The following is a 24868-nucleotide window of genomic DNA, read 5'->3' as shown; positions in this document are numbered from 1 at the left end:
CAAGAAGTGGCAGCTTCAGCGTTACATTTTTGACAAAAGAACAACCAATGAAGCCATAAAGAGACCTACACACACCCCTTTATTTAGAATAAGGCCACAACAATATGTACTTATTCATCCTAGGTTGTTTTATAATTTAGTGAAACTATTTTAACTCATTAAATTACCATTCCTTATTTCAGTTTTTTTTTTTTTTTTTTTTTCACTTTCTCAGTTAGCACTGTGGCCTCAGAGCGAGGAGGTTTCCGGTTTGAGCCTCTCTGTGTGGAGTTTGCATGGTCTCCTCGTGCATGCATGGATTCTCGCCCAATGACAGCTGGGATCGGCTCCAGCTCCCCGCTACCACGAACGGGAAAAAGTGGTAAAAGATAATGGATGGAGTATCCACAGTTACAGTTTTACCCTTGTATCAAAAAAATAACCCAAATAGATGGATAGAAAAGTTAGTCGGTCTAGAGTAGAACCCCATTCCTTATACATTGTCTCCATTGCATCACATAGTTTGAAAATAAAACCAGTCCACACAACATTTTAGGAAAACACTGTATTTATATTTTAAAACAATACACAGACACCAAAATTCCATCACAAAGCATTCAACTTTTGTCTTGAGTTGACGTTATCTACTATAGAGCATTGATTCTCAAGTGACCAGAAGCAAAACAAAGAAAGTCACCATAAAAAAACGTCTATAAATGTATGTTCTTACACGTATTAAAATAAGAAATGCAGGCAGTCTCCATTGGCTGAGCAGAGTTTCTGCTGAGATATTTCTGAACTAGAATGATTAATAATGACACAAACATGCGTTGTAATGATGATCTTACACAGTCAACCTGACAACACACCTGAATATGTTCTGTAAATTACAGATTAAAGACATTTTTAGTGACAAAGGCCTCAAATGTTAAAGAAATACTACATAAAGTGAGTTGGACAATAAAAGCCTCAAAATTCAAATGTAAGTTCAAATGTAAAATTATCGTCCTTAGTATAGTCTAAGTGGGCACTGTGGAGGATCACTGCAGGTGTCTAATAAACTCAAAGATATCTGCAACCCACCTGCTATTAATCAAAATATTATGCTTTATAAAGCCGTTTGCCAAATCCTCAGTGATATGCCTTCAATCCACACATCACCACGACACCTGAACTGTAGCTGGACAAGAGGGCACATGAATGCGCGTACAAGTGCAACACATGTCAACCGAAAAATAAGTTCAGGCCTTATTGAAGAAATAAAAGGAACAAGAAAATAGTCAGAGAGTAGTCCAAAATATCTCTTTCATAACTCAACGTTTAGTAACATATTCCATATTTCTCCAGATCATGTTATTGAGCAACTCTTTTAGTGTCATATCAGAGATTTGATCTTGTAAGTATATTTTTCTTGGTACTTATGTCCTTTGTGAACTTAAACTCCAGATTGTTAAACAGATTGGTATCTATGTTGCATAGGCTGGTGTTAAAACACCTGACAGCCGACGAGCAGTTTTTCTTTGGCAACAGAATGCATTGCAGTGTATGATTCGATTCATATACATTTCTGTTTTTGAAAACCAAATTGAAACGGAGTTCGAGGAAAGTAAACAAACTGCTGTGTCGTTGTTACTATTTCATGAAGGAAACCTCATGAAACCTTACATGGAGATGCGTTCACTTGATCTGTGAGTTCCTGTAACAGATTAGTTATTTCATTCTCATGAGTTTCTTGCAGGGATTTTTTGTCCTCTTCAGTTTCTGACCTCTTCATTTCTTTTTTGTGTTGTTTCAGTAGTTTGTTGACTTTTTGCATATTTTCTTTCTTTCTGGTGACACATTTTACGACGCTGTAGAGTTCCTCTCGATGTTTTTTCTTTTGGTGTTCTTCGTTATAGTCAAAAAGTGCATGTAAGAGGTCATACCTCTCATCTCGTTCTTCCATCTGTTTCTCAAGCTCCTGCTTCAGAGCTGCACATTTCTGTTTGAAGTCATTGAACTCTTCAGCTTTCTTCCTGGCGTCCTCTTCATAGGTTTTCCTCAGACTGTTATATTTTTCCTCAAAGGCTTTTTTCTCTTTTTCCTTTTGTTGCTTTCCGATTCGGTCCTCTTCTTGTCTTTTCCTTTCATTCTCTTCTCTCTCCTTTTTGTATTCCTCTTGGAGCTTTTTTCGTTTGATTTCTTCCTCATGTCGTATCTGTTCATTTTCCTGAAATCGATCCGCCCACCAGTCTTTAAGTTTTTTCTCCCACTTATCTCTTTCTTTTTTCAGTTCTTCTCTAGCTTCCTCCAGCCTTCGGTCAATGGTGTCATCTTGCTCTGATTCTGACTGTTTCTTTTTTTCCAAAATGGCAAATTTCTGTTCCCAGTCCTGTCTTTGAATTTCTTCCTTTTGTTTTCTCATCATGTCTTCTTCTTCTCTTTTTTTCTGTTCTTTCCTTCTCACTTCTTTTTCTTTGTTGATGTTTTCCTCAAGTTGTTTTTCCCTGATCTTTCTCTGCTTTTCAGTTTCTGCTCTTTGTTCTTTCATGGCTTTCATTTCATCTTCATGTTTTATTTTAAGTCCTTCCATCTCTCTCTTCATCTCTTCTTCCCTCTCTTTCAGGTTCCTCTCCGTTTCTTTCTTTATAGCGGCTTCAGCTTCTATCAGCATCTCATTGGTGTAGCAGCTGCCTCCATTAGTTCTCACCATTTCTTCAATCTTAGTTATCAACTCACTGACTTGAGTTTTGTTTTTGTCATCACGGTTATCAAACACGTGGTATCTTCCTCCACAGTCAGCAATCAGTTTCTTAAAGGCTTCATCACATCCTGTTGCAATGTATTCTTCAGTGGACATGTTCTCATGCTTTAATGAATCTCCTCCAGTTAGAAGAACGATGGTGAACTTGTCAGCATTCCTCCCAAAGCCTTTCTTGATGAATTGTAATGTCTCCTTCTCCTCTGGTGTAAATCTGCAGATATTTAACACCAACAGAAAGACATGTGGTCCTGGAGCCAGAAGACTGATGCATTTAATCAGCTCTTCATAAACCTCTTCATTAGACAAGCTATTGTCAAACAGACCAGGAGTGTCGACCACAGTGACTGGACGTCCATCCACCTCGCAGTGTTCTTTCTGACAATGCTTGGTGACAGACTTTTGGCCTAGTTTAGACATAAATGTCTTTTTTCCCAGAATGGTGTTTCCTGAAGAGCTCTTCCCACAGCCAGTCTTCCCTATCAGCACAATCCTGAGACCTTCTTGACTCAGCTTCTCATCATCACCACCTGGGAAATAAAAGGGTCTGGAGTTAATATGCTCACAAATTACACAGCATTAACCTAAGCATATTGTCAAAAATACAACAGTTTGTTCTTAACAAATCATTTGATTTGATAAAATTAATTGATGTACTTTATTAAACTAAAGCAACTCTTTCTTGTACCTATGGCCAAATCCCAGCCACACTGACATTTAATACAACAGCACTCCCTCTCATGTGATATTGCTTATACAAGTAACTACTCACGTCTGGTTATCCTTGTTGTTTTCAGGTCCTTAAGCTCCACCTGTAGTGTGTCGACCCTTTCTATGAGGGCGTGTCTCAATGTTTCTGTTGTGTAGCTGAGTAGTTTGTTTTTAATCCCAGGTTTATGTTTCTCTAGATTGTCAAACAGCTCTTGAATCTGCTGCTGATCACGGTTGTTGAGAACAAAACTTCCTCTACATCTCTGAATGAGATCCTGGATGTCTTTGTTTTTCTGTACAAAGTTGACAACTGCTGAATCTGACGGATCTGACTCGACAGTGAACAGAACCATGGTGAAGTCATTGACTGGATAGCTGAATGTGCTTAGGAAGGTCTTAAACTCTTCCTTGTCTTCATCAGTGAGTGGACACACAGGTAGGACCAGGATGAAGGCATGGACACCCTCAGGATCACAGAGGGTGATGCATCTGAACGATTCCGCCATCACTTCTTCCAGAGGTTTTCCATACAGGGCAGGAAGCTCCACCAGGGAAACCCGACGTCCACACACCTCACCCTGATGTTTAACACACTCTGATGAGCTGGAGACTGAATGAAGATCTGTCTGACCTAAAATGGCCTCAGCTGCTGAAGTCTTCCCTGCTCCTCTCCTCCCAAACAGAACCAGGTTTAAAGCTGACTTGTTATGTTCAGACTTTGGTCTTATGGACTCTTCAGTGAAGGTGAGGAAGGCTCCTTTGTTTTCATGCACAATGTTTTCTATCTTCTCCATCATTAACAACTGGTTGTTTTCAGCTATGCTGTAGTGTCTCTCTCCACAGTCTTTAAGAATACGGCTGAAAGAGATTCCTGCTCCTTCCACCTCATGTGTGCTGATGAGCATCGAGTAATTCAAAGCATCTTGACCAAACAAACTCAGGATGAACTTCAGAGTTTGTCTGTTCTCTTCAGTGAAATCAGAAGGTTTCACTAATAGAAGCAGGACATTTGGTCCTGGAGGACAGCACTCTGCACAGCTTCTCATTTCTTGTCTCACTGTTTCTATGGACAGATTGAAAATGTCTGGAGTTTTCACAACTGTTAACTGTTTCCCTTTCCACTCTCCATTGGCAACCTCACACTTATTGTTTGTAAAGGATTTTAGGTTATAAAACTGCCTTCTCCCAATAATGAAGTTTCCCAGTGTTGTTTTTTTTTCATCACTTTTGCCAAACAACACAACACAGAGATTTGGCGCTGGAACAAAAATAAATATGATTAAATATATTACCTTGCAATATTACATTCAGAATCTTTTCATCATATTCAGTGACTAATGCAGACATTTAATGCATTTTTGTACATTATGAATGATATATTTTGAATTTCATTTGTTTGCTTAAATGCATTAAAGGCAGAATGTGCAACATTTGACACAAATAAATAAAGCAGAAAACAAATATATTCTCTGTAAATTTCTCTCTGACTCGTGAATGTCTACAATGAGTGAGAAGCTCAAATCCTGCTGGCTGTGTTGTTGTTGGAGCCGTGTTTACATGGACAGGATGGCATTGTGTAGAAAGCTGTTTAAGTCAAGACTAGAGCAGTGTTTCTCAGATGGGGGTACGCATACCCCTAGGGGTACGTGGGAGTACTGCAGGGGGTACGTGACAAATGTCAAAAAAGTTTTATCACAGCAAACTAGTGGTGGGCGATATAACGATCTTAGATCGTGAAGGATTTAAACGTGTTGACAATCTACAAAAACAGGGAGATCGTAGAACGGAGCTAATGTGTTCATTTTATCATGCTGCAGTTTATGCTCCTACACAGACGATCCCCCCTCACCCCCTCTGCTCGGCAGCAGAGCGGGATGCATCGCCCGAAAACCAAACTTAAGAGTTAGACCGTAAAAAGAACTCCATCCCTGTTATATGCAACTGTTTGAGATACAGGATGCAGGATGCAATAAACAGTTATCTGGAGAGTTTGCAAAGTTAAGGTTTGTGCTTCGGGCCACGACATAATGAACCCTTAACGAGCCCGAGAGACGTTAATAGTCTGCTGAGAGTCAGATACAGAAAGTCTGTGATGGGAGATGTAGTTCTAGTTTATTAAAGCCAGTTCAACAAAAGTTGATAGGAATTTGTCTTGTAATCCCGTTATTTAAACTGATGCTGCCAGTGTTTTCTGCTCTCTCTCAGTTTTTAAAGTTATTAACAAGCCTCTCCACCCGAAGCCCACCTGTTGTGATAACCGAAACGAGAATGAAATGGAGGGAGGCGATAATATCAGCGAGGTCTGGACCTCGGTTGTTAAAAAAACGTTTTCGAACAGTCACCTACAAACATTTATTTCCATGCATTAGTATCTATGCATGCTGCTTGAAGTGATGTCAGTCAGCAGCTCTTTCTCATCTTGTTCAGTGTGCAGCAGGCAGGTGAGAGTGAGTAACCATGGTGACTGTCTGTCCGTCAATCAACGATGTCCAGCCCCCTCCGTGAATAAAACTCTTAATTCAGTAAAACTTACTTTGACCATGTGTCACAGAATAATCACATTTTGGATTATGTTTGAAGTCTACATGTTTTTAAATGAATGCATCACTGTATAAAAAGGTACCTGATGAACCCTAACAGATTTAGAGACACAAATGAGCACACATTACTAAATCATTAATTTAAAGTGGTGCATAAAAGCCTACAATTGTACATACAAATTTGTCAGAATGCAGGGAAAGACATTTCTGGTGTTAAAAATGTTCTGGGGAGATGTCCAGCAACAAAGACAATTTTAAATAGACTAAACTTATAAGAACAGTATTTGTGCAATTAAAAACATTATACAGGGAAATAAGTTTGGTTAAACTGGTTGGTAACTTGCAAAATTTTTCTTTAAGATCAGTATGGAAAAAAATTGCGAAAAAATTGTGATCGTGATATGATATTTCTTCCATATCGCCCACCACTAATACATTTTTATGGGATTTACCTCCATGTATTCTGTTTTCCCAAAGCACTGTTTGTCTTTTGCGGGGTGACATAAGCCAACAGTTTCATGAACACCACATACATTTGTTTAGTTATGTTCTTTTCCCAAATTATTTCCTGAAAAATGTCTTTGGCCGGATAAGGGCCCAAAAAGTTTGAGAAACCCTGGACTAGAGGAAAGAAAAATAGCCTACTCACTGCTTATTCGGATGTCAATTAAGAGTCTTTAGATCACGGTAATTGGTGCAATGTGAAGCTACGAGCTAACCAAAGTGTGCTAACATTAGCCTGCTAACACAACGATGCAGGGCACAGGCAATTGCAGCTTCAGCAGGGACAATGGTGCTTATTTATGGTGCCTTTTTATTGATAACTCCTTAGTGCGAACGCGAGTGGAGGGGGGTTGGAGATGTGTCTGGCTGGAGGTGTTGGCAAACATCAGTTTGTTTTGGTTTAATGCTGGTGCTCACAGGCGACATCTACTGGATGAAAAAGTTGCACATTCTTCCTTTAAGCAGTGAGTAAATAAAGATTTACCAACAGGATCACTAAGGGCAAAGTCTGAGTTTCTATTCTGTCCATTTTATAAAAAAATACAAACTTGAAGGACTTACCTGGGCTTGAAGTGCTGATATCCATCCTTGTTGTCAACCCTGTACAAAAATACAAATCCATCATTGGTTTTATCTACAATAAACAAACATTTTGATATCGTAGCTATTGTCTAAATATCCGTCACATGTCAGAATACTTACCAGCATTTGTTTGGTCCTTGAAAGGATTCAGGCTCAGATGCTCTCTGTTTTTTTTTTCAAAAATTTGATCCAAATGTGTTTCCAGCTCTTGATGTTCAAGGTTCTCCTGCATCAAGTATCTGTTTCCACACAGTGTAATTATTTCTTGTAAGTGTGGATTGATCATATGATTGTAGCCTAAACTCTTCTCACTGGGTGTTGAGATCAGAACCAGTGAATGATCAAATGACTGACCACCAAAGTGTTGAAGGACTCTGCAGAGCCTCCGTTTGTGTTGCTCAGTGAAGTCTTCAGGCTGTAGAACCAGCAGGAATACATGAGGTCCAGGTGCAGAGAGTCTAGCACATTTTTCCAAATGTCTTTTCAGTTTATCATCAAAGATTTTGGAAAGCAGCAGATCAGGAGTGTTGATGACGGTTATTACTTTGTTCTCCCTCCACCGTCCTCTGACTGACTGAAAGTGTGGATCTTTGTCTGCCTCGAACACTTTCCCGCCCATCATTAAGTTTCCCACTGAATTCTGTTGAGACCAGCTGTTCCCCAGAAGGACAACCCTCATCTCAAAATCTGAAATGAAGATATGGAATTAAAACACAAAATAATTACAAGGAAAAAAAAAGAGTTAAAAAATAAGAATCAAATTGAGAGGATGGGATTTCCACAGGTGTTTAAGAATTAAAGCTTTCTGGCATCTCCTCATGCAAAGAAATTACAATAGCTTGCATTCAAATGGTAAATGGACTTAACTTGTATAACCATTTTTTAGTCTTCTGACTACTCAAAGCACTTTTACACAGTATGTCACACCTACACATTCACACACTGATGTAGTTAAACCATCAGCAGTAACTAATTCATTCATACACATTCATACACATTCATACACTGCCGACAAAGCAGCGGTAGCGATTTTAGTGTCTTGTCCAAGGACACATGGGACATGTAGCTGCAGGAGCTGGGGATCGAAGCACCCACCGGTGGGAGACGATGACTCTACCAACTGAGCCACAGCCGTCCCCCAATTTAATTTAAGAAGAATTAAAAAAAATTCTGCCTTTTTAATATTCAATAATGTTTAGTCTCCATCTTGGCTTTTGGTTTTTAAGTGTTTAAATATTGAACAGTAATCACAATCATCTACTTAAACTTAGAAATACATAAATATTTAAAGTAAATAAATTCAAGTTTATATATTTTAGTGATGTCCATCAGATGTGAGCTATATTTTTACTTCAATGGCTCCTCCTGGCAATCAGCCAATCACTAACTGGAAGACATCAATTATTAAATGTCAAGACTTCCTGGAACTATTATTAGACAGCTGAGAGGAACGAGCCATCCCAAGCAGTTAAATGAAACTCAAATTTAAACCTTAAAAACACATTTTTCTTTTTCCTCATTCGTGCAAAGTCGGACTGAACTCACCTGATTCTGCCGTTGCCATGATGCGTGTGTTAGAATCATCACAGGAAACTTCACTTGAGACAGAAAATCTATTAAAAAAAGGCAGAACAATCAAAACAAAATTATTTGCAATAAAGAGAGAATGTTTCTTATCAGTTCAGTTACTAAACCTGTGACAATGTGTGCCTCTGCGTGGAGCTGGGTGTGGATCAAGTTGACTAACTTGTTCTTTTAACTTCTGATCATAGACCTGTTATATATATCATGTAGTTAAAAGTGAACATGACACAAAAATAGTTAATATAAATGAATGAAGCTTAGAGAGGAGCTGACACCATTGTTACATTAATAAGAGTTACATAACTTCCGTTTCTACTTCTGTTTAATCATCTAAATCTGAACTGTTGGCTTCACTTTATGTTGATAAAACTGTTTAAGTCCTAATAATAATAACTTTATTTATATAGCACTTTTAAAATCGTATATCTTATCTTAAAATGTATAGTTGTAACAGGACTTGTCTTTTGGAGGCGGCTGCCATGATGATCCGCAATGACAGAGTGTGTATCGTTGCCGTAGAAACACCAGATGTTACATGAAAGACCGCTGCATAAAGAAGCGTGAGCTGCTACAGAAAGCTGCCGTACTGTTGCTGCATGTGCTGCTGTGATAAAATCATCATGTAAATTATACTCGGATACATTATTTGGAAATTGGTCTGGTAGCTGAAGAGGTTCCAGTTCAATTCCTGAGCACTGCTGAGGTGCCCTTGAGCAAGACACCGAACCCCAAAACTGCTCTGCAGTGCTCGCTGTGGGCAGCCCCCTCACTCTGAGACCTCTCCGTTAATGCATGTCCATTGGATCCTGTTTGTGCATGTGTGTGTATTCCGGCATATGTTTGTGTAGCATGTTCATTAAACAGAGTGTAAAACTGAATTCCCCTCGCGGGATTAATAAAGGATAAATGATTATTATTATTAGCTCGTCAGTAAACATATTCTCTTTCTTAGGTTGGTTTCACTCGTTCAATTTCACCACGGAGTTTTCTGACCGGGGACTCCCATGTTTCCCCGTCAACCTCGACGTTCTCTTTTGTTATTGTTGTATTGATTGAGAGCTCCTGATGGCAGAATATACAAACTGTGCCTTTAAGTCAAGCAGTGGAAGTTGAGTGTGGATGTGTAAATTACAAAAGGCCCATTTTATTATGTGAACTAAACATATCTTACATGTCACTGTTTATAAAAGAAGCCATTTAACCTCTGCTGGACGGGCCACTTCTTCATGCACCACTACACCACTGGTTGGTCATTTCCACCAGATCCACTTAATAAGAGTTTGGTTGACATTGTCTTCAGGTCCTGACAGAAATGAATAACTCAGGCGCTCCGAAATAAAGAACAAAGAAAATCCATCATCTGTAGCACTTGTAAGCCTGTAAAACCGGCCATTGGCCAGTGTGAGTAGTAAAATATTCAGTTTTTTTAACATGTATTATATTAAAAGTATTTACATACCGCTGAATGAGACGACACAATGCAGCGCTCATGCAGGTAAGTGAGGGGCGTGGCTTTTGAGGGAGAACGGAAGGAATGCTACTTTCAAAATAATGCTATTTTTGGAAATTACCAACCCTGCCTTGAAGGCTATAAACCAAAACAGTTAAAGACAAATAAAAACAAAAAGTCAACAAGCTAATGGCGATGACATACGGTAAAAAAGACGACATCACATCACAGGTAATAAAAACAGAAATTAAGATAAAAAGGAGCCAAATCAAAGAAAGCTGTTAAAAATAAAAACACAGCAGAGGATAGGAGAGTCAAACATTAAAGGATTAGGAATGGATAGATTAGTAAAAGTCTTTAAAAGGAGAAATCACAGTTTTAAGATGTGATTTAAAAGATAGCTTCCCTCATCTCCTGTTGAGATTATTTCAACAGATTCTCTCAGAAATGATTAGTTGAACAAATGTGCTGACTTAACCACTTAACATCCTGTTAGATTATATTTCTGTGTGTCTGTATACTGTTTGAACAGAAATCTGTTCCCAGATCGGTTTCTGTTAAAGCTGTAAATCTGTTCTGAGGAGCAAACTCTAAACTAAATAATCTTTAACAACTTAACTCTGTCAGTCTCAAAGAGTGAAAGTACAAGTTCTATGTAGTTTTTACAAATGCATTAATCTGATTTATTTCTGTAGTTTTGTACTCACCTGCTGAGAGTTCTGCTGCGACATCACACCGAGATGAGAAAGGACAATTAAAAACAGGAGCAGAATCTGAAATATTCATAATGATCACGTGATTATGGGTGAGGCTTCATATTTAAAGAATGAATAACTGTTTCAATATGTTAATGAGACAGAGAGAATATTTCAGGCATTTTGTTTTTGAATGTAATTTAAAGAGACTCTGTCTTTTTGCCTTTATTAGATCAGGCAGCTGATCAGAGACAGGACATGCTGGGAGGAGAGTAGGGGATGATATGCAACAAAGGGCCGGTCAGGTTCGAGCACCCTGGCCGCTGTGGCGAGGACTACAGAAAAAAACTTTTTCAAGGTTTTTATTGACATTTTTTTACCTGAGCTCTTAATTTTTTTTTATTGCCGTATATTAATTAAGACCTTAAACATATTTTTGGTCACTTTTATTTCTTAGGTGTTAAGTCTAACTCCTTTAGAAACAGAACCTTTGTGCACACTTGATACTGAAACTTCTGAGCTGGGTGTGGTTTAGGAAAAAACACCTGAGGTCAAATGCTTTCATCGATTCATTTCCTCATATCTGAAATGATTCCTGTAAGTATCTTAATTAAATACTTTCAACGAAGCAAGTCATATTCGTATAACAGGTAGTGTTGAAGTCAAGACCACACTAACCGAGACCAGAGTGCTCTGAGACTGAGACAAGACCAAGGCAGGGCGAGACAGCAGACCAAGACCATAAATATCAATGAAAAATCATCACTCATTGTCCCTCATTTAGTCCCTAACTACGGGAAGGTTGTGGTCGTAACCAGGGGACAAAAATCAAACTATGAATTAATTAAAGTTATTTGTTCTTTTGCTAGTGGCGATTTCCTTCTAAACTCAGTGATGACTTGGAAAAATGTCCAATCAGTGGAGGTCTTGACCGGTCTTGATTCAGAATCCGGAGTCTGCCCGGTCTGAGACCAGGGCAAGACCGAGTAAAAATGGCTTTAATTCAAAGATGAGACCTTCAAAAAGTGGTCTTGAGACCAAGACTGATTTCAAGTACTACGACACTAATGACAGCATGTTTGTTAAGTTTTCTAGATAAATGAAATTCATTATCAAATTAAGGACAACAGCGTTTAAATATTATTCAGAGTCATTATTTGGAGACAAACATTCAACATCCAGTTGTATTTGTAGTTGTAATAAAGAGTGAACTGTTCCCTTAATCTAGCCTACAGCAGTATACTGTAGGGGTCAGATGGAGGGGGCTGGTGAGAGTGGGGAGCAGAACAGTTTTTCGTCTGCAAAAGGAAAGCTTAAGCTAAATGTACACTACAAGATAATTCGGCTGGTTTTTGGCCCGATTCCCCACTTCCAGCCAAAGTCAGCGAAGATCTGCATATCTTGCCAGATTCTCCTGTGGTGTGAGGTGTGTTAAGAGTGATTCTAACCTCCCTGATCTTCTCGGGAGACGATCATGCACGCCCCGATTTCAAATCGTAAATATTAAACAAGTTCAATATTTACAATCAGAAATCCTGTTGTGTGGGGAGATCGCCACGGGCGGCCGAGCACAGACTCTGTGGATTTTCATGTGGAACGGAACAACAGCCAATCTGAAAGTTAGATGGATGTCAAAAATTTGTGGCAACAACAAGAGTGTTTATTCAAAGTGTTTGTAAAACAAACCACAATCTAGCTGACAAAATGTTCACCGTAATGGATGTACCGGTCATGTTTGTTTACTCTTAAAGAGGACATATTCTCCCCCTTCTCCACCTTTTTAAACAGTCCCCTGTGGTCTAAATGAAACATCTGTGCTGGGCTTTGGTCAAAAAATAACATTAATCAAGCACCAGAGGAGGTTTGTGACCCTGTATAAACCAGCTCTCTCAGAACGCTCCATTTTGGTGTGTGTCTCTTTAAATGCAATGAGGACTGGATGGACTGGATGTGTTTATTTCACATTTTGTGGGTCGGTAGACACTCAGGTTACCCAGATATAAGTTCAGAAACACTGTAAAAGGATTTTTCATAACATGTCCCCTTTAAAAAAAAGGGGAAACCTACCAGTACCCAAATGATAAAAAAATTGATTTATTGCTGTCAAAATCAATATTTCAGTCTAACCTTAATTACAGGGGGTGTCTGGCTGACTCAATTTTCTGATATTTTTGAGTGAGGACACCTATTTTAACAGTTTTATTTACAGACCTTTGTCAGAGTGTGAGTGTGTGCGTGAGAGAGAGAGAGAGAGAGACATCATTGAGTGAGGCAGAGGAATAGGTAACTTCCCAAAGCTAATGGCTCTGCTCAGGTTAAAAATCAAGACATCACTCAATCACATCGAAGTGTGTAAGAAAATAGCTAAATATTAAAAGTCTCGATTTTTACAATCGAGACTTAAAATCGCAACTAGTGTCGCAGTTTTCGTTTGCTGCCGCAATTTAATTGCAAAAAAACGTCTAAAAACATGAAAACTTTCTTGAAAAGTTGCCGCAAAATTAGACATTTTAGGCCGCAACAATCCCCCAAAAAGTCTGCGTAATCCTGGATAGAGTGAGTAGGTGTCAGAGTTACATATTGCTCCTTCTTATGCTGCCTTTTCAGTAAGAATATATACCATACACCAGGAATGTGTATAAGTGGAAAATGTTACAGTTTGTATCCAGACCCAAAAGCAGACACGGCAGCAAAGTTGAAGGATTTGAGGTTTTATTGCAGGGTTTGGGAAAGGTGGATGGCTGACTGGCTGGCTGGTAATGATGGCGTAGAGGAGACTATGGAGTAGCTGGTTCTGTAGGCAGGTGGGTGAGTGGTTGAGTTGTCTGTGAGGAGAGCAGACTGGAGGAGATGACACCGGTGAGAATCTGGACAACAGGAGAGAAGAAATCAGTTAGGATCCACTAGTAAAACACTAGGAACAAAACTCTAACAAACGTTAGGAGCAGCCGATAGTATCTACCACTTCAGTAGACTCAATAATCTGGCAATGAGTCAATTTGAGCCCAGGGCTTTTAACTTGAGGCAGATGAGCAGATGAGCTGCAGGTGTGAGTAGTCACCTGGTGTTGATTGCAGCCACACCCTCCAGAGACACACACAGACAGACAGAGGGGGAGGGGACACAAAGGATACACAGAAACAGGATCACAGCCAGAGCCGTAACAGAAAAGTTATTTAGCTTTAGCTGCCACTGATACTTTGCTAAATGTTTATTAGTGCTGGATTAATGTTGGATCTTTGCAGATAATATAACAAAGATTACAGTCCAGGAGTGCTGTTTTAGGGGAAAAAAAACTCACTTTCTCCCAGAGACATCATTTTCTCAAGATGCCAAAGTTGGTTCTGAGATTGGAGTACAGGGAGGCAGACGCCCTCTTTACTTTCAGGGTAGGCTAATGCTAACCCTGGACCTGCCCTACTTCACTTATTGATCCTTGAGACTAAGTTACTTTTTTTTTTCAAAGATTATTTTTGGGCTATTTGTGCCTTTAATGGAGAGATAGGACAGTGGATAGAGTTGGAAATCAGGGAGAGAGAGTGGGGAATGACATGCGGGAAAGAAGCCACAGGCTGGATTTGAACCTGGGCCACCCGCTTGGAAGACTATAGCCTCCATACATGGGGTGCTCGCACTAAACACTGCACCACCATCGCCCCTGACAAAGTGACTTTTAATGATTTTTAATTGTAAATCATTTGTTTTCCTGGCCAATGTGGGTGTGGTTTAGGTATTCATTTTGGCGGCTCACCTTTAGTTCAGGGTTGTATTTCTTCATGTCAAGACATGTTTTTAGAGAGACTCCTAAAATACAGCCAATGTCTTTAGAGCTTTTCTAGAATCATTGCACCGTAGATTACAATGTTGTTGTAGAATTATTTCAGGGGGGGAATTATGACCTAAGGAATGCATGAAAGTCAAAGTAGATGAGTCACAACCAGTTCAGCTGGTGCGTCTGGTCTCTCTGTTCTGTTGGAGCAATTATTTCAGCACTACTACATAAAACTTGCAGCTCACACATTTAAAATGTGGTTTCAAAACAGAATTAAAGAATATTCCCACAGCATGTAGGTACAGTTGTTTCTGGGACTGAGGACATTTCGAACATCCTCCCAGACTTTACTTACCCATAATCTGTTTACTCTGTTATCTTTTTATTAAAATCAAAGCCAGATAAGCTTCAGCTTTAGCATGTCTCCTCTTCATACAACTTGACACATTATGTATCATTTAAATGTGCAGTTAAATTAATAGCTTTACTATAAATACAGTAAATCAACAATCCCTTAAACCAGTTGTTCTCAACTGGTGAGTTGGGACCCAAATGGCTTGCGGAGCCGTTTTCAGTGGGTGGCCTTGGAAAAAATAGTGTCAAGAAGTCTGTGAAGCCGTTTTTAAAAATGCTTGTTTTGAGCCATCTCTTTGCTCTTACACTTGTTTGTAGCGTCTGAGGACCAAATGGCTCACTTTTTCATTGAATAAATCTGATGGGTCCTGAGTCTGGACCAGTTGGGAACCACTACTTTAAACAGTGTGACATTTATCTCTATATTACCTATAGCTTGTTTAACCAAGTGGTTGGTGGGTAATGTTTTCACGCTAAACTTTGACGTACTGTATGACCAAATATGAAAAAAACAACAACATTGCAGAACAAACACTTAACGGACACAGAAACCTGAAAACAATCATGCCATCGTGGCAATCGTGCTTGAGTATAGCACGGTACAGATGACCAGTGTGACCACGCCCCTAACACTCTGTGAAGTCTCAGCAAAGTGCCCACTTCAGAGTTCAGAGAGACACTGCAAAGCCAGAAATTAAAGATGCGTCACATTAAAAAAACACTCTGTACCTAACATGCACATGCTTGTCTTTAAACCTCTGAAGGACTAAGGACCTTCTCATGCTGCTTTCAGTCAAACAAAAAAGGAGAGAGTCTGCATTCAGTTACTGAACAGCACAGAGGCGGGAAAACCTCCAGATGACATTAGACCACATTTTTTTACATTACTTGGGAGTACTAAACAACCTTGATGCAATGTCTCCATTCCAGCTGACACTCACCTCAGCATTAGCAAAAAAGGTCATTTTAATTTACCAATATCAATCTGAAATGAATTCTCTCCATGCTGCCTAAATGTCGGCCTCTGGTGGACAGAGTTTTCACATCCACTAAATGTTCTGCGGGTTCTGCAGTCAGGTGTGCTTCAGTTATCCTCTTGAAAAAGGAGTTCTGTGGCAACTTAGTTTTATTTGCAAACAGCAGTGGTGGATAAAAAGAATCAACATAACACATTTAAAAACAGATAGTTCAAATCATCAGTGTCATTAATAATTTCAGACATTTGATTTTTAATCTCTATGTTATCGTTTTATTGAATTTCATGCAGTCTATTTAATGTCATCATCTGTACAGCTGACACTTAAATCAAAGCCTGCAGTAAATTTTATCATGATTTAATCTGTTTTATTTTATAATTTCCTATCCTCGTATTTCTTTCCCTGTGTGTTTTCCTTTTTTTCGACCTCCACAGGTTCCAGGGAATAGTGTTGTAGTACTCGAAATCGGTCTTGGTCTCAGACTAGGTGGAAATCAAGACCGGTCAAGACCACCACTGAAAGGCTATTTCTCCACGTCATAACTGAGATTAGAAGGAAAACGCCTCTTTTTAAAATAACAAATAACTTTATTCATGTGTAGTTTGATTTTCATCTCCCGGTTACGGCCGCAACCTTCCCAGTGTTACAGTCTAAGTGAGTGGCACGCCCCCTAAACACAAGATGATGATTTTTCTGTGATATTTATGGTGTTGTCTCGGTCTCGGAGCAATCTGGTGTTGGGTATTTCTTGGCTTCGGTTAGCATGGTCTTGACTACAACACTACCAGGGAATACTGCCGGGTGTGTCCCAAACAAAGGAGACAGCTTTATTTTAGCATAGCTTCTCACATTCACTGGAACCTTTCTAAAAATGTTCTTGACGTAACAAATTTTAGCGACTAAATCAGAATCAGAATCAGAAATACTTTATTAATCCCAGAGGGAAATTCCATCATTACAGCTGCTCTTAAACACAATATAGCAGTAGAAATATAGTTATATACAATAAAATATTAATCAAATAGAATAGGAATGTAAGATAGATGTCAAGAAATAAGTACAAGAAATATTTACGTGAATAAGAGTAAGGCAAGAATACAGTTAAGTAGCATCTTAATATTAGTTTGTGCTGTACAAACCAAAAAATCAAGTTGTTCCAGAGGTACTGCTGGGTCTATGCTGGTCAGTACAATCTGTCACAGTTAGTACAAAACAAAGAAGAAGACCCAAGTGCAGACCAAACTAAATAATGTATTTAACAAAAAAAAAAGCTTGCTGTCCATCAACAATCCAACATAAAATCCAAAAGAACACCTAGGAGGAAACAGCACAGGATAGGTAGCCATTCGAACCAAATATGGGGCTAATTAAACAGGTTAGAATAATGAGGTCATAAAAAAGGGATGGACACACAAATGGGAGGAAGTGACCATAGGCCGAAAACACTGGGGATAAAAACTACAAAATAAAACAGGAAACACTAAAGCCTAAACTCAGGAACATGAAGAAAACTACACAGGAGAGGAAATGACACAACAAAAGGAATAAACAAGTTCAACAAGAGTAAATCATAAAAAGTTTAAACTATCAATTCAAAACAATCATCGCTTGAAACCAAAAGTACAATTACAACATATTCCTTAACGTATTACTGGAGTAAAATGTGCAATAGCTGCTAAATAAGACACTAGAACTTTTAACAGAAACTATATACACAAAGAGAACATTAGATGAATACATATTTGCAGTCAAAGCGCTCACACTAAAACTTAAAACACAATAACAGAATCACCTAGAATATCACGCAGGAATACAGTAAAAGGTCATATACACAGGTTGTTTTCAATGCTTTAGTTCAGGCCTGGCCTGCGCATCCGGCTCTTTGCCCGGTCTCATGCAGCTCCTCCTTTTTTTTTTTTTGTAACGTTAGGCCCATCCATTGTGCATGTCTAATTTTGATGTAGCCTGAGAGCCAATCACAAAAATGCCTGCGAACTAATCAGCTTTGAGGGAGGGAGGGCCTTATTGTTGAGTAAACAATTTGTGTGAAACAAGCCAAGTTCGCTCTGAAAATGGCACAGCACAGCAAAACGAAAATATGAAGATGAACACAGGACGTTTTTAACAGAGTGGGAGAGTTTATATTTCTTCCTTCAACGTAATGGCAAGCCATTCTGCCTTATATGCCAGGCGTCATTAGCGCATTTCAAGTCTTCAAATCTTCAGCATTACTTCAGCTCACTCCATGCTAACATCGACCAGGAATTTCCAAAAGGTACTGAGCTTCGCAAGCACAAGTTAACAAGTTTGTAAAATCAGGCAGAAAAGCAGACACAGTTGTTTCAGAAAATTACGAAGCACTCAGAGATCGTAACGCTTGCATCGTATCAACTGGTTTGGAACATTGCACGAGCTAAAAAGCCATACAATGAAGGGGAGTTCATTAAAAAATGCCTCAGTGACATCGTTGAAATCTTGTCTCCAGAAAACGAAAAACTAAAACGAATGATATCAGACCCGCCACACTGTTGAACACAGAATATCGGATGTTAACACCGCAATTGAATCGCAGTTGCACTCTGATCTTCAAACATGCAAGTATTTTAGTGTCGCATTGGATGAGTCTTGTGACATTCAAGACAAGCCTCAGTTGGCAATATTTGCACGATCTGTGTCAAAAAAGTGTGATAAAAGAAGAAATCCTTGATATTGTGCAGGACAGAACCCGTGGCATCGATGTGAAAGAAACAATGATGGCTGCATTTGTGAAAGCAAATCTGCCAGTACTGAAGCTAACTGCAATAGCCGCGGATGGAGCGCCATCTATGATCGGATCTGTGAACGGGCTTGTGGGGCTGTGCAAAGCTGACAACACATTTCCCGAGTTTTGGAATTTCCACTGCATCATTCACCGGGAGCAACTGGTGTCTAAATGACTGAATTTAGACCACGTCATGAAGCCTGTGATGGAAATCGTCAACTACATCCGCACACACGCACTTAACCACAGGCAATTCAAGAATCTCATCACCGAACTGGACCAAGGGCTTCTAGGTGACCTGCCGCTGCACTGTGAGGTGGCCGTCTAAAGGAAAGGTGCTTTCTCGTTTCTTTGAGCTTTTGGATGCCGTGAAACTATTCATGGAAGAGAAGGACAAGGACTACCCCGAGCTTTTCGGATGCCAAGTGAATTATGGATCTGGCCTTTTTGGTCAACATGATGTGTCAGCTGGACAGACTGAACCTGGATCTGCAGGGTAAGTTAAAAATGCTGCCTGACCTGGTGCAAAGTGTGTTTGTGTTTGTCAACAAACTGAAGCTGTTCAAGACACATATTCAAAAGGGAGAATTAACACATTTACGCAAGCAAAAATCAAACAGCCAGATATGCAACACTGGTGAAAACCTTCACAAAAGCTTTGTGACCCAGTTCCATGATGTACAGCTGAAAAGGCCACAGATTACGTTCCTCGTCGACCCGTTTAATGCAGAGACGGACTGTTTGAAAGCCCCGCTAGTCACAGACGAGGCAGCAGCCGAGTTGGAGATGATCGATCTTTGTGAGGAGGACCAACTGAAACCTGTTCTAAGGGAAGGGACCATTGAGTTCTGGAAGAGTGTGCCAATGGAAAAATACCCCAATGTCAAACGGGCTGCGCTCAAGCTACTGTCAATGTTTGGGTCAACATGTGAGTCTGTGTTTTCTACCCTGAAACACATGAAATCAAAGCATCGATCTGTTCTGACAGACACACACGTGAAAGAATTGTTTCGAGTGGCCACAACGGCAGAGGTGTAAAGTAACGAATTACATTTACTCGTGTTACTGTACTTACTACTTTTTAAGTCGTTTTTAAAATCTGTACTTTTACTTTTACTTAAGTAGGTTTTCTGTTAAGTATTGTAATTCGCTACATTTTAAATCACATCTGTTACTGAGTAAAAAAAATAGGCCTGCTATGAATGATTTTCCTTCATCGCACCGGACGACAGACAGAAAGAGAGAGAGAGACAGAGAGAGACAGAGAGAGAGAGACAGAGAGAGTTTTGAGTTTTTAAAACTTCATTTATTCTGATAAAAATGTATTTACATTCCCATTTTTGGGATACTGTCACAAACTACAATATGTCACAAAAATATGGATTTATATGAAAATATGCAAATATGATTTCAGAGTCTTTCAAAGAAAAGAGTACGCCATCATTGTCCCATATTTTTTCAAAAACATCCAGCTCTTCCATTTTAAAATAATACTTGTGTTCCAACAATATTCAAGATTTAACAAGGTTCCGAAACACCACTACACAATCACATCTCTGTCCTCTTTCCATTCTTTCTTTTCTACTGAGATAAACTGCCAACTTTGCTTGACCAAAAAGGAAATTCAGCAGCCGACCTTTTTTTTTCTTTTTTTTACTGTAAGAGAAACCAAAAATGAACATGAGGTCAGTAAAATGTTCTCTATAGGACATTACGAGAGTATTCAGTATCCCAAAAAGAGATCTCAATTTCCAACCCAGAAACAAAAGCATTAACAGCCACAATTCCATGTAAAATACGCCATTTTAAATCAGCAGTACATTTTGTTAACGGTGGTTTGTAAAGCATGCTCCATGCAGGTTTGACCTCAGATTTTACTTTGAAATACTTTTTCCATGGTGTGTCTGCTCTACCTTTAAGTTTCTCTTTATTTAACCCCTTGACACATCCCTGATAAAGTGTTTTCCCATTCACAGAGTCCAAAGGCATCCAAACCTTACTGCTCTCTTCCAGAGGGCCCAGTCCTTCAGACTTTGACCTCACGCACATCCTGGGAAAACAGTCACAATCCTCAGGTTTCAGTTGTCAGTTAAACCATTTCTGTAGGAGAACTCTGTCCTCTTTTGACAGCGCCTTTCTGAATTTCTCCAGCATCAGCCCGACCACTCGAATCGATCTGACCTCCAGTCTCCTCGCCACGGTTACAGCATTATCCAAATTAGCTCCAGCCAGTTCGAACAGATGTTGGACTGTAGTTATTCCTTTATTTGTCAGAGTTCCAGATGTCATCAGCGCCTCTTCCAATGAAGTGCCCAACCGAGAGCCCTTCAATATAGGTTCCTTCAACAGCCAATGCAAGGATGTGTTTGAGCCCAGACGCCCAGTTTCCAACAGCCCCCACATTTTAATAACACTCACATAAAATGATGGCAAACAACTCAGATTCAACTCTGCACAGTTCATAAGAAACATGTTTCTTCCAAATCCTAAATGACCAACAAGACCAAAGATAAACTCAGCCACGTGTCTCCAGGGTAAATTTAGAGGTCCATAAAGAAAGCTTTGTAGGACCTGCAGTCTAAAAGCTGCCTTCCTACTTGCCAGATGAACCAATCCCTGTCCTCCTTCCTCTTTAGGCAAAAATAAAACACTCTGTGGTACCCAGTGTAATCTATCCCAAAAGAAGTTTACAATGATACTCTGGAGTTTCATTAACAGGTTTGCTGGGGGTTCTAACACTGACAGGCGATGCCACAGGGTGGAGGCCACTAGATTGTTAATAATAAGTGTGCGCCCCCTATAGGACATTCGTGGTAAAAGCCACTGCCATTTCTTTAATTTGCCCTCCATTTTCTCAATCACACCCTCCCAGTTTTTCTGAACCTCAGACTGACATCCTAAAAAAACACCTAGATACTTGATGCCATGCGTCACCCATTTAAAACCATCAGGTAACCTTGGTTCATTCCCTCGCCATTTTCCTACTAACAAGGCTGTACTTTTACCCCAGTTTACCTTCGAGGAGGAAATTTCCCCAAAGCACTCTGTGATGTGAATAAGCTTTTTGACATCACTATTACCTGTTACAGCAACCATGATGTCATCTGCATATGCTGACAGATGCATGGGTATAAGATTCTCCTTTAATTTAAACCCTGTTAACTGTTTTCTTATCTGACACAACATGGGTTCAATGGTTATAGACAGACATTGCACAGCCCTGCCGAATCCCTCTATTGATATTAAAAGGAGCGCTTAAACCACCATTAACCTTCAATACACTTTCAATGTCACAATACAGAGTTTTCATCAAGGCAATGAAACTGGGGGAGAAACCAAAAGCCTCAAAGGTGTTCAACAAATACTTATGCTCCACCCGATCAAATGCCTTCTCTTGGTCAAGAGAAATCAGACCAAACTTAACATCTAACGAGCTAGAGACTTCCAAATAATCTCTAATGAGGGATATATTGTCCCTAATTGATCTGCCAGGGATGCGGTATGACTGATCAACATGTATTACTTGCTCCATCACTTTTCTTAATCTATTGGCCAACACTTTGGAAAAGATTTTATAATCTGCACAAAGCAGACTTACTGGCCTCCAGTTCTTTATTTCACAAAGGTCACCTTTTTTAGGCAGGAGAGTGAGGACCGCTCTTCGACAGCTCAGAGGTAGTTTCCCTCCAGAAACACTGTCATTTATGACCTCTAACAAATCGTCTCCCAAAGTAGACCAAAAACATTTGTAAAAGTCTACAGGGAGACCATCTACTCCTGGAGCTTTGCCGTTTTCCATACTCATCAGCGCCTCCTGCAGCTCTTGCAGTGTGAGTGGGCGTGACAGTTCTGCATTATCCCCTTCTGATAACTTTGGTAAGTCAGACAAAAACTGCTCTGACATCAGCACGTTCTCTCTGTACTCACTGTTGTAGAGGTTTGAGAAGAAGTCCACAGCTCTTTTCCTGATTTCAGCTGAGTCAGTGAGATCTCTTCCATCAGCAGATCTGATACAGTGGATGAGTCGATTCTGACCATTTTTCTTTTCTAGATTGAAGAAAAACTTGGATGGAACATCCATTTCAGAGATATTTTGAAAACGTGATCGGACTAACGCCCCCTGTGCTCTTATCCCCAGCAGATCTGCCAAAGCAGCTTTTTTGGATTTGAGTGCTTTAATGTGGCCTCCATCTCCTGTGGATCCACTTAAAGTCTGGAGTTCCACAATATCAGTCTCTAGATGTTTTATAGATTGTGTGACCTCTCTTGTGACATTAAAATTGTACTGTTTACAAAACTGCTGAATTTGTATTTTACCAATATCCCACCATTGCTGTAAAGATGTAAACTGAGATTTCCTAGACTGCCATTTTTTCCAAAAAAAATTGAAACATTTTCTAAAGTGACCGTCATTTGTTAAAACTGTATTAAAATGCCAATATGCACTTTTTGGTTTGACTCCATTTATAAAAACATTTCCGATTAACAAACAGTGATCTGAAAAACCCACTGGACACAAGAAACAGGATTTGAATATTTGTAATTGGTGTTCAAAGCAATAAAATCTGTCTAACCTGGCTAAAGAGATGTAATTATCTCTAGCATGTGCCCATGAATACTGTCTATTGTTCCCAGGTTTGGAGCACCACACATCCGTCAGTTCATACGTTTCAATAATACGTTTCAAAATGTTCCTTGACTGAGCATTAGGTTCCATATGATTCCTGTCCAAATCATCAACAGTGCAATTAAAGTCTCCTCCTAATATCAAAAAATCAGTTGAAGCACATCCTGTAAGGGTGCTGGCTAATTTGTCAAGAAAAAGACATCTTTCAGTTGGATTTACTGGAGTGTACACACAAAGTGAGCGTGGATTTTTCATATCTGGCAGTCACTTTCAGTAACCTGCCCTGAACGACCTCCTCTGAGTCTACAGACACAGGCACAAAGTTCTTTGAGAAAAGAATTGCCACGCCTGCACTCAAACTACTCTTATGACTCAAAAAGATATTTCCATCCCATTCTCTCTTCCACTCAACGTCATTATCATTATTACTGTGAGTTTCTTGAGCAAAAGCAATATCAATGCACTTAGTTTTTAAAAGTTCATAATACATAGTTCTCTTTTTAACATCTCTTGCTCCGTTAAGATTTAAAGATGAAATTTTGAAACTACTCATAATTAACGTATTTTCCGCACTATAAGGCGCACCGGATTATAAGGTGCACCTTCAATGAATGGCCTATTTTAGAACTGTTTTCATATATAGGGCGCACCGGATTATAAGGCGCATAGAATAGAAGATACTGCAGTCAAACGTTTGACTGGGGTTGCGTTATGCATCCACTAGATGGAGCTGTGCTAAAGGGAATGTCAACAAAACAGTCAGATAAAGTCAAACTTTATTAAGTGTTCTGACAACTCCGTTCACTCCCATGGTAACGATGTTCAAACGTTAATGTGCATATTAACAATATCTCCCAGCCTTGTTCACTCTTCTCCCAAACGTGGAGGGGAACTTTTCCCTGATTCAGTAAACACGTAACATAAACAGTCTGATACCACTAAATCAAACATTAGTGCATTCACAATATAGTAACTCTCGAAATTGTTATTGTGCATTCACAATAACTCAATGTTGTTCAAACGTTAATGTGCATATTCACAATATCTCCCAGCCTTGTTCAGTTGTAAACACGTAAAAGAAACACAGTCTGATACCGCTAATTCAAACGTTAGTGCATAACTCAACATTGTTCAGTTACGTATAACACGTAAAGCTCACTTTTTCAGTTCATTCCCCGTCCACGAATCCCTCGAATTCTTCTTCTTCAGTGTCCGAATTGAACAGTTGGGCGAGTACGGCATCCAACATGCCCGGCTCCCTCTCGTCATTATCCGAGTCAGTGTCGCTGAGCGCCGTGTACAACCAGTATGGATTAACCAATTGATCCATATATAAGGCGCTCCGGATTATAAGGTGCACTGTCGTTTTTTGAGAAAATTAAAGGCTTTTAAGTGCGCCTTATAGTGCGGAAAATACGGTAAACACACACTGAACAGAATGGAAAAATTTGCAGAACATACTGTTTCCTGCTTTTTACTTTTTTGCTTCATTAGTAATTAGTGTCTTTACCTTCTGCACCAGTTTTCTGAGGCGGTACACCTCTGTGTCTTTAAGACAAGTATCACCCTTCTTTCTCATCAACCACTTTGAA

The 24868-nt window shown here is 39.5% G+C and overlaps 1 protein-coding gene across 2 annotated transcripts in view; it reads right to left on the bottom strand.

Annotated features, from left to right (window-relative positions):
* Window positions 1–312: 312 nt before the first annotated feature.
* Window positions 313–24868, bottom strand: part of LOC110001166 (GTPase IMAP family member 8-like) — a 45743-nt gene continuing 21187 nt past the window's right edge. The window contains exons 1-5 of one of the 2 annotated variants that reach the window (XM_065950622.1): window positions 8602–8735; window positions 7177–7743; window positions 7036–7074; window positions 3492–4688; window positions 313–3249 (exon numbers count right to left, since the gene is read on the bottom strand). In XM_065950622.1, the coding sequence (XP_065806694.1) occupies window positions 1631–3249; window positions 3492–4688; window positions 7036–7074; window positions 7177–7743; window positions 8602–8620 (3441 nt within the window). In that variant the 5' untranslated portion in view covers window positions 8621–8735 and the 3' untranslated portion in view covers window positions 313–1630. Of the gene's footprint in view, window positions 3250–3491; window positions 4689–7035; window positions 7075–7176; window positions 7744–8601; window positions 8736–24868 lie in introns of those variants that run through there. The other variant, XM_065950621.1, reaches the window with a different exon arrangement.

This window comes from Labrus bergylta, chromosome 2, assembly GCF_963930695.1.
Source record: "Labrus bergylta chromosome 2, fLabBer1.1, whole genome shotgun sequence".
Taxonomy (NCBI): Eukaryota; Metazoa; Chordata; class Actinopteri; order Labriformes; family Labridae; genus Labrus; species Labrus bergylta.
The sequence above is the reverse complement of the archived record's forward strand: the minus strand, read 5'-3'. Positions and strand labels throughout refer to the sequence as shown.